Here is an 11,196-nt window from a genome sequence, read left to right as displayed (position 1 = left end):
GTTTTGCATGACGTTTTTAACAAATTATAAACCCTAAAATCAAGCAAACAATAAAACTCTATGAATCCATGTAAAATAGTCAAAATAAAATGCAATAGATTTGTTTGCGCCATTAAAGATCTTCCTAACCTTAAACTCATAAAAATTACTAAACAAAATTTAGGACGAGAACACAAACGCTTTAATGGCTTATTTGTCCATAATCAAACTCTTTGCCATCACTGTCTGCGCTATAAACGCGTTTCTCTTCTGTTCCTGCTTTAAACTCTTAATCTCACCTAAGTCAATATGTTCTGTTTATTCTCATATTAGGATATTATTGTTTATAAGCAAAACTGTTTGTGAGTGGACATTAGTGCTTTCAAATGCGTGATTTAAGACTTCTAAGTAAAGGGTCAATTGGCTCGGAGTCCACAAGCAGCCAGAAAAATACCGTCGAGCTTTGATTGACAGCTTTAAGGACCAGTAGCAAGCCTCGTTGATGTTACGCGGAGCTCTTTAAAATCCCTCCTCAAAGCTCGTGTCAATAGATGGACGCAATGTGCTGAGAAGAGCGCGCAGGGAACGATTTGGAGGCGCTTGATACTTAGCGGATACATTTGAATGGGCTCTTAGACTTTGAGAAACGCGATAAGGACATCTGGGAAATACTCCGAGCTACAAGCAACAAAATATCAAGTGACACTGTAAGACACTGGATAAAGGACAGCACTGAGGTAAGAGACGAACTGTTTTCGCAGTTGTTTACGCAAAATAATTACGCCACGAACTAATAAAACAACAGAAAGATTTAAATTTGTCAGCTAGTTATAGGCTGTCTAAATTTAGCGTAAATAATTTAAGCTGGTGGTATGCTCAACTTTTCTTTACTCTTCAGATAGGCCTGTTTTAATTTTAAATAGGGGGCATTACAATATATTAAGTAGCCTACTTTTTGAGATGCATAGTTGAAATCCCAGAAAAATAATAATAATCATAATTAAAAAAAAAAAAAAAAAAAAAAATCTTAAACGTAGGCCTATGTGTGAAAGAGACAAAACATATGATAACATACTTTTAAACGCGTCAAACAGCGGTATGACTTAAGACTTTTTTTTTTTTCCCCAACTTAATTTCACAGTAGTGCCATAACTTAAAAGTGGGCTAAAACTGTTATTTTTCTTTATTCAGTATTATTAAATTCCGTTAAAATACATTTCAAGTGGAGATGAACTTTGATTTTCAACTACTCAAAAAAACCTCTGCGCTGACTATGTAGGAGGCCTTTGACAGTGAGGGATACAAAAATATGAGTGACAATATAAAACCTGTCATGCGAGACACGATAAATAGTCCCCCCGGGTCAAATGGGTTTTTAACGTTAACATTTTTCCTAATTTAGTCGGATCAAAAAGTTGCACTGTACATGCCAATTTGCATAATGAGGTTTTAATAATCGAAGCATGGAGTGTCACACTGCCCGCAGCAGTAACAGGCGGATGAATAGAGTACAATAGCAGCGAGACACAGTATTAAAATAAGCTGCCCTTTGTGCTAAATATCAGTTGGCCTGTGGCGAAATTTTGACAAGTAGCCATACGCTTGAACGAAAATTTCGCAAAAGTGAACGTTAAATTATACATTATCATTATTAGGCCGCACTAAATTACTATTGCATTGATCACTGGTCAATTGTTTTTCGTTTTTATTACTATTTTGAAATGTGTGTATTCTGTGTAGGCTATTTATTTATCTTTTACGGTGTGTTTTTGGTCAAATGTAAGCTATAACATCCATGGATGGAATGACAATGAATTAAACAAAAGTAAAATACATACTAAGTTGATATAGGCCTATAACACATCTCTTAAGACACATATTGGTTGGAAAGCACACGCGAGCATTTCTTGAAGCCACGCACACACATGTAAGCTCACTGTACGTCCGTCCGTGTCAGCGGTGATGATAAATGGAGGTCTCCACAGTCGAAACCTATTTGCACTTCCATTAGACGGGGACCCAAATGGGGATCAACATGCATATTTTACCCGCAGAGAAGCCATACATCTCAGCCAAAACGTGGCCCCGGGGCGATGGGATAAGGGGCCGGGAGAGAAGGGAGGGAGAGAAACGGACCCCATTCAATTCAAATACTTGGGGGAGAAAAGTAAATGTTTAGCAAAGCACCTTCTGTCCAAGCGAATTAAACTATTCCCTCTTGCCCTCTGATCACATTCATCAGACGTTGCACTGACTTAATAGTCTGGGAATGGGCACTCCGGGTGTCATAAGCTTCCACACTGAGGAGGGTAAGCGTTTTGGTGGCCTAAAACGGATAAAGACAGCAAGAGTGCAAATCTTCCAAACAAACTTGCTTCCGTAAGTTCTACCTGAATGCTCAATGTTACAACATTGCAAAAGAAAGCCAGGCATTTTTTCTCAAAAAAACAAAAAACAAAAACAAAAAACAAACAAAACAAAAAACTATGTAATTTATGCTTAAACCAAAAATATTATATAAATGCAGAAATGATAATAACAGGTTATAAAATTAAATGGTAATTTGATTATTATTATTATTATTGTTATTAACAATAACTGATAAAAGAATAAAAATCGGTTGATCTAAATATTAAGCTATGGAAATGTATTTGAATTTTTTTTATTGAAACGGCACCGAATTATCATGACACAAATGTACATATGTACAAAATACATATTTTGTTTCCCAAAGAAAGCTACATTGTTTACATCAGAATATCACATAAAACACTTGCAATGAGTTTCCCACTCCCTTTTTTTCATTTTTTGCTACATAATTGCTCAACTATTAAAATAGTCTATTATAACTTCGAATTTTGTCAGAGATTTTGATGTAATATGATTTAGATAAATTATGCATGTTTTCGACATTTAGTTCCATGAATTTAATGTACAATCGAAGTAAATAATAAGCAATTTAAGTGCTGGTTGGAAATACAATTTAGTTTAAAACTCGAGGCTGTTGTAAGTCCCTGGACACCCGCCATGTGCGTGAGCATATACTTTCTCTCTTAATAATTCGCACTGCTTTGGCCTCGGAGATATTCGTGCCTGTCAACCACCTCTATATACTAATACATATCTAATCGTGTCCTGGAGCCTTTCATTTTATCTATGAAATTCTTAAACCGGCTGTGAAAAATGACTGGAGTAACATGGGCACTAAACCTCATGATACATTTTGAAATTAATATAGCATCCCATGAATCAGTAAACTGTAAATATTGTGATTAAAATATCCCTACACATATGGCTTCCCAAGTATTATAAGTAGCACAGATTAAATTAAATTTAAATTAAATTACGTCTTTATCGAAACATTCGTTCATTGCTTAAGTAGCTATATCTCACTAAAATCAATCAAGGATTCATTGACAACTGTTTTTAAAGGATTTGCTACGGTAATTTGCCTCTGAAATTATATATCTAATGTAGTAAGCATAAATCGGAGCTCATTAGGTAAACAAGTGATAATTGCACCAATTAATTCCTTGTGTATGACTAATGGATTGGACAAAACAATAATTGGATATTAATGAACACAGTTCCGCTCCTATAAGCGGATTTCCAAAAGCGCTACTTGACACTCTTACTATAAGACTGACAACTTATTGATTGATTATATATCACTACGCGCTACATAAAAATATCACATAAGAAAGCAAGATGTTAATTAAAATATTTATTTTAATAAATGTAGTAAATGAATGCAGAATAATTTACGTGTGTAAAGCAGAGGACAAATAAAGTGTTTAGTATCTTAGAGGCCTGATCATCTCAGTATGCGAATTATTCGCCTAAATCTTTTAAGGCATTTTAAGAAAAATTCTGTATGCCAAGTAATTTTATAGCCGCAAACATGACACCAAGTGCCGCAAATCTTGACACCAAAGTGTCAATTATATCAATTGACAAAGTTATTATGTCAATTATTTAGTCAATAAAAAAAACTTTTATGCTTATATGCCAAGGAAATATATCATAATGACATATTTATTCATTTATTTAGTCCATGTATCATTCATAAGCTATTGAAAAGGCGCTCTAGATAATGTTGCTATGGTTACCACCTTTCTGTCCGAAAGCATTTATTCTGACTTCTATTCGAACTTTGAATCTAACTTTTTAAGCTGTTGAAAACCCCGTTAAAATGTAAAGTCTACACGCTTGCATGTAAAAAGGCATGCCCAACCTTTTATTTTGACTTGCTTTGTCAGGCCTCAATATGGGAGCTTAGACCACCATAGAATGTTAAAATGTGTTTTAACAAACGGAAAAAGCGTTCATTGTTATAACATACTCACAATCCTGCTCTTTTACAGATATTTTTGAATCATGCAACACTACGGAGTGAACGGATACTCTCTCCACGCCATGAACTCATTGAGCGCCATGTACAACCTGCATCAACAGGCGGCGCAACAAGCGCAGCACGCGCCTGATTACCGGCCGTCCGTTCACGCGCTCACCCTCGCGGAGAGACTGGCTGGTAAGTGCGTTCTCTCTCTCTCCTTTTTAACACACAAATGAATTGTGATTGTACAATGAATTAAATATGCCGTGTCTTTTCTCTTCCAACGGCTGTACATTTCAAGATATCATACTCGAGGCTCGCTACGGCTCTCAACATCGCAAACAACGCCGCAGTCGCACTGCTTTCACGGCCCAGCAGCTGGAGGCTTTGGAGAAGACTTTTCAGAAAACGCACTATCCTGATGTTGTGATGCGTGAGCGACTGGCCATGTGCACCAACCTACCTGAGGCACGTGTACAGGTAAGAAATTAATTTCACCTTTAAAAGTTTAGAATGTCCACAAATAAGTTATTCATCATGTTTATATAAATTGTCTTTTGGTCATCAGGTATGGTTCAAGAACCGCCGTGCAAAGTTTCGTAAGAAGCAGCGAAGCCTCCAAAAAGAGCAACTGCAGAAGCAGAAAGATGGCTCGACAGATGGAGCCCTAGCAACAAGCGATAAGGATGATGCCCCCTCCAACTTAAATCTAGAGAACCAGCCACCTTCATCATCCTCTTCTTCCTCCTCCATGGAAGCAGAGGCAGCTCCCCACGCACTGACATCAGAACTTAGTGTTGAGCTTAACGTGACGTCGGCAGAGCAGTCAGATAACGAGTCGGCCACAGAGGACAACGCAACCGACAAGGAGGAGGAGATAAAGCAGCACAGAGAAGATCTGAAGGTTGAGAAAGAACCAGCACCTGGAAACCTTTCCCCTCTTTGCAAACGTCTCAGCCCCAAACCAGGTATGTATTTGCTATATATTGCTCCTTCAATTTTATTGTCACTCTTAAAAATAAAGGTTCTTGTTGGAGCCATAGCAGTGTAGGCAAGTGCTCCAACATGCAGTGCTTCTGCACTTCAGGCGACCCAAGTTCGAGTCCTGACTCGAGGTCCTTACCTCATTCAATTCCTCTCTCTTTTCTCCAATGTTTTCCTGTTTGCCCTCCTACTGTCCTATGTAAATAAAGGCAAAAAGCCCAAAATGTAACTTGAAAAAAAAGTTACATGAAGAACCTTTCCATTGCACAAAAGTCTCTTTATAGTGGGGGAAAAGGTTCTTTAGATTATTAAAATGTTGAAAGGTTCTTTGGGGAACCCAGAATGATTCTTCCATGGCATCACTGTGAAAACCCTCTTTTGGAAACTTTATTTTTAAGAGTGTGAAAGGATGAATAAAAATACCAGAAAGACATTTTGAAGGTGGAAGGTTTCAATCTAAATCTCGACAACCATCTTTGTGTCCTTAGACTCTCCTCTCGGTTCCCCGGCTATCTCATCTTCCTCTAGTGGGGTGACCGGCGGGATCTCTCAGAGTCACTCGTACTCCTCGTCTCCGCTCAGCCTCTTCCGTCTGCAGGAGCAGTTTCGCCAGCACATGGCCGCCACCAACAACCTGGTTCACTATCCGTCTTTCGACATGGCGACCCCGTCCTCAATACCATACCTGGGCATGAACGTCAACATGCCAGCACCCCTGGGCTCCCTCCCCTGCCAGTCCTACTATCAGTCTCTATCTCACCACGCGCAACAAGTTTGGAACAGCCCCCTGCTGCAGGCCTCTGGAGGCCTTCCTAGCCACAACAGCAAGACCACCAGCATTGAGAACCTACGCTTGCGGGCCAAGCAGCACGCGGCATCACTGGGCCTGGACACGCTGCCCAACTGAGCAGGAATCTGAAAACTACCTGAGCAAGGGAACAACTCTCTACCACAACCAACATGCCACCTGGACTTCTCAAATTAGGGTCAATCCTTGGAAACTAAAACAAAAAGTGTGTCTTGAGGTTCTCCTGACTACTAAAGTTGCTTTCAGAAGAAGCAAATCAAATTTCGTTCGGCTTGTTATTTTAAGGCAGGCAGTGAAATGAAGAAGCTCTCATTTAACTCATTATATTTGTCAGTTTTGCTTAAAAAGACAAACAGGCCCTGGATTAGATTTAGTGTTATTTATATGTTTTGGATGGGCGTAGATGTTTGATATAAGCACTTTCTGGAGAGGATCTCAGCTGGTTGCATGCACTATACACCAGAATCTGAACTTTCTGTGAATTTAATTATCATTTAATTAAATTACACATCACACAAATTACCTTGTAAATGTAAATCTTGCACAACTAAATCGATTAATTAAACCTAACCTGTTTAATGGTCAGGATTAAACCACGGTAAATTGAGGATGGTTGGGTAATGAGGAAATGATTTCATTGACTACATATGCAAAGCTTTTAATTACATGTAGCCTCAGGCAGAGGAAGAAATGCAATTATAGACCATGCATATCATTGGAGATTGCCATATTAACACTCAGAGGGAAAATACTCTCAAGAAAACTAGTGCTTACATGCATATAAATGTTGCAACAGGAAACAATGCTGAATAGTGGTTGAATGCCGGACAGTCCAGAACAGGAGAAGTTCTCCAGTGGAAAGCAAAGCACTTCCATGTACGGCAGCTTTTTTCCCCCCCTTCTCTGCTCATTCTTGACATCTCAGTGCTGAGCTCTCATTGTGTTTGTAAAATATTTTAATATGTAAAATACAAAGTCTTTATCTATAAATGTTTACTGGTAAGGCAAATGTAAAAGTTCTATGTTTTAGACTGAGAAGATTTTAACCCTGTGATGATTCTGGTAGCTGTCCCTTTGTAAGATTGTACTGGGTGGGCCGCACAGCCCGTCTGCGTCTCCCCCCAGATTATTTAACCTATACAGTCTGGTCGTCTATGTAACTCTTTCATTGTCACTGTGGACATCAATATACAGTCACTCACAACATCACACAAAGTGGTGAATTTGTAGCCTATATTGGTGGAGAGTGTTCCAGAAGTATACACATCTTTCCCTATGTCAATTGTAGATTTAAAAACTTGTAAAATAAAACTTCAATAAAACATTGCTTGGACATCTTTTTAATTATATACTGTATTTTTATTTTCTCTCGTTTATCCTCAAAATACTACATTAAATAAATCTAGATTAGACTGTGACCATGCTAAACTGATAAAGGTTAAAATACAATTATCTTAAACAATTATTTTGTCTTTTTAGATTAGATTAAATTTTAGAAATGACATTTTTCATCCAAAAAAAAAATAAATAAATAAATAAAAATGAAATAACTGAGAAATAAGCTGATACTAAAAGGTAGGAGAGCAGAAAACAAGGAAATGAGAGTGAGGAGAGCAAGAAAACAAGGTAATCTTGGGAAATAAAATCGTTGCGGGGACATAAGCCATCCCAGATGAATAAGCAGGCCATTATGCTGAAGAATGACAGCCTGGGGCCGTGATTATGCCGCTATTATATCTTAAACAGTGTGGTTTGTCAAAATGCATAAGCCCTTTGCTCACATAAAGAGGGTCTCCCCCTCTGTGTGCATTTTACCAGAGGCTTGATGCCACCGCCACCATGTTCTCAGTGCCCTTGATGGGGCTGCTAACTGCATTTTAAAGTGCCTTATGCCATATTTAAATACAGCTGATTGTAATGCGTTCTAACATTCAACCTTTTGAGTAGATCAAAACACACATGGGAGGGCGGAATGATTCATTAGGAAAAAATGAACACCAGCATGCAAACAGCAAGTTGTCAGTTAAACGTTCCAGCAAGTCAACAGTGTAAATAAATAGCATCTCTTATCAAGTTTCGAGACCAAAAACAAACTACCTCCAGGGCAACAACAAGGTCAAGCTCTCTTTACTCACTCATGTAATGAGACTGGCAAGGTAAGAGAAGCATTTTCTGTTAATGGTGTAGTATGATTTAAGACACCGCCATTAAATTGCTTGCTTGGAAATGAAGCCTGTTCTATGTCACGTAAACACAACAATGTCACAGTACCAAAACAAATAGTTACTACTGCTAAGCTCTGCAGCATCCAATTACTAAGCGGTTTCTAGATTCACCTTAGTGTTTAATCAGGTGTCACCGTCAGACAGTCCTTTACAGACACGCACAAGCACAAAATGGACTTCGAGAATGCCTAGCACAAAAATCACAGTGTACCATTCAATCAGAACTTTTTTCCCTCATGCTCTCCTTTTTGGTTTTAGCTGCATGGAGAATGAAAGCTGCCACCATAAGGAACCCCAGCCCATTGAGGAAGTGACAGGCACTGCCAGAATATGATCCTAATCCTGTTCCCAGCATTCTTTTAGCCTGCTGGCACTGCAATTTTGCCACATACTCTCCAAGCTGTCAGCTGAGGTAAATCTCTCTAACAGCACATTGTTCAGATACACATCAAAGAACTCCTGGAAACCAATACGGCTCACTCAGAAATTAGCGGGAAAAACGGAACATGCCTGAACTTAAATGAATGTGTTTTAACATCTTAAATTAAAATATTTAAAGTCAGCATGAATTTGAAGTTGCAATAGTATTTTCTTTCTTATTGTGACGCAGGCTATTCTGAGTAAAATGGCTTCTCAAAAAAAAAAAAAAGAACAAAAATAGGCTTGATTTTGTCCAAGGAAATTGATTGGATGGTTGTGGTTTGCTATTGGTGGATCTCATGTGAGTGACAGGTTGTCCCGCCCTCGCGCCAGTAAACACGTCATCAGAGAAGAGATGTCACTGCAAGAGGGAGGGCAGTTATTTTGATTAAAGATCACGAGGGCACATGAATAAAAAAAAAAAAATTGTTATGTGCACGGATCAATTATTTATAATAAATACTGCAATATTACATAAAAAATAAAAAAAAATTGACACTTCATATTTATGGTGACTTTAAGGAAGAGCGAAAAGTAGCAACGGAGCTGAGAAAGCGCTGATGACGGGACGATGACAACAGGTGTTTGAACTCGCTTGCGAGAGGTCGCCCTCTTTGGTCCCAGCTCTCTTTTCTGATTCAATTCTCCCCTTTTTATCCCTCTGTTATCACAACCCCACTTAATCCTCTTAAGGGCAAAGAAAACCCCTCTTTTCTGGGGAGAGCTCACCCAAGCCAACCGCAGCACTCCAGAGCCTGTCACCAAAGCGCTGTTTCAGTCACACGTAATTACACATCAATGCCACACTACACATACCTTTCAGACGGGGAGAGTGGCATTGTGGGCATGTGGAGGGAAGCTCAGCGCTCTTTGAATGCAGGACACAGTCGTATGGATTAAGTCTCCACCGGACACTTGAGAGTTAGGCGAGACACTTCGCTACTGTGCGAGACTTAAGGAAAGCAGACAATCCCGGGCAAAAAATGTATTGAAACGGCCGTTGCCTGCGAGGATTTATTTTCTTAATGGTAGATTAAGCGGGAGGATGTATGGTGTGGTAATTCACGCTAAGCATCATGGGACGGTTCGTAGAAAGCTGCTTCAGCAGAATATTTTAACTGTTATTATCGGAATGCTGCATCGCATCAGTAATGACGGATCCACCGCAGACTGGACCGGAGCGCAGGCACAGCTATACTGAACACTGGCGGAATAATTTACATTTTTAATATTTTTGAAAGAAGTCTCTTATGTTCACTAAGGCTGCATTTATTTGATTAAAAAAAACAGTAAACAGTAATATTGTGAAATACTACTACAATTTAAAAGAGCTTTTTTCTACAGACCCTTTTTCACATGTCCGGGTTTCTCGAAGCGGAAGTCGTCATAGTTGGGTAAAATTTTATGGCGGTGAATGAGAGAATACATTAAATATATTTTTATGTCCCCATTTTCTCAAACAGACAAAACAACGTTTTCACAACTTTCAAAAAGAGAAAGAAAAAAAAGAGAGATTGATAACGGCAGTCAGAAGAAAGATGTCAACTTTACTGTCAATCCCACAGCCGCTGTATTAGAAACACCCTCACAGCAGTGTTAACTAGTTTTTTGTAATTTGATGAAAAGGTAATACAATACTAAGTAGTGTTATAAATGTATATGCATTTAAAAAAAAAAAAAAAGTAAATATAAATAAATTTTGCAAGATTTACGATGCTGATGACCGTTAAAACATGTCATCACAGTCTGTGAAAAGGGTCTATTTGAATATATTCTAAAATGTAATTTATTCCTGTGATGGCAAAGCTGAAGTTTCAGCAGCCATTACTATAGTCTTCAGTGTCACATAATTTGGTGCTCAAGTAACATTTCTTTTTATAATCAATTGTTTTTACAGCTTAATATTTTTGTGGAAACAATGATAAAACAAACAAAAAAAAAAAAAAAAAAAAAAAGGATTCTTTGATGAATAGAAAGTGAACACCAATGAAATTTGAAATCTTTTAACATTATAAAATGTTCTTTTCTTTTTGTTTTCCTTTTCGGTTTTCAGCACTGATAATAATTAAAAATGTTTCTTGAGCAGCAAATCATCATATTAGAATGATTTCTGAAGGATCATGTGACACTGAAGACTGGAGTAATGATGCTGAAAATTCAGCTTTACTATCACAGGAATAAATTACATTTTAAAATATATTCAAATAGATACCTGTTTAAGCTGTAATAATTTCACAATATTACAGTTTTTCCTTTATTTTCCTATTAAATAAATGCAACCTAATGAGCATAAAAGACATTAAAAAGATTCATAATTATTTGTAATTTAATTATAAAAATTAAATATTTGTATGATTAAGTCACATAAATATATGGCTTTGAAATCTGGCCCCTAAATCAAACATCCAATCACAAAAAGTCCCTAAGGCCAGTCCACCCTTGAT

The 11,196-nt window shown here is 37.8% G+C and overlaps 1 protein-coding gene across 1 annotated transcript; it reads left to right on the top strand.

Moving 5' to 3' along the window:
* The first annotated feature begins 472 nt into the window (after window positions 1-472).
* On the top strand, window positions 473-7,454 carry dmbx1a (diencephalon/mesencephalon homeobox 1a). The gene is made up of 5 exons (XM_051867219.1): window positions 473-716; window positions 4,344-4,510; window positions 4,617-4,795; window positions 4,884-5,283; window positions 5,788-7,454. Exons 2-5 carry the CDS (start codon window positions 4,357-4,359, stop codon window positions 6,204-6,206), a joined length of 1,152 nt encoding a protein of 383 aa, XP_051723179.1. The 5' UTR covers window positions 473-716; window positions 4,344-4,356; the 3' UTR covers window positions 6,207-7,454.
* The last annotated feature ends 3,742 nt before the right edge of the window (window positions 7,455-11,196 follow it).

The sequence above is a fragment of the Ctenopharyngodon idella genome, chromosome 2 (genome assembly GCF_019924925.1).
Source record: "Ctenopharyngodon idella isolate HZGC_01 chromosome 2, HZGC01, whole genome shotgun sequence".
In the NCBI taxonomy this organism is placed as follows: Eukaryota; Metazoa; Chordata; class Actinopteri; order Cypriniformes; family Xenocyprididae; genus Ctenopharyngodon; species Ctenopharyngodon idella.
Note: the sequence above shows the minus strand (reverse complement) of the source record. Positions and strands in the feature narration are given on the sequence as shown.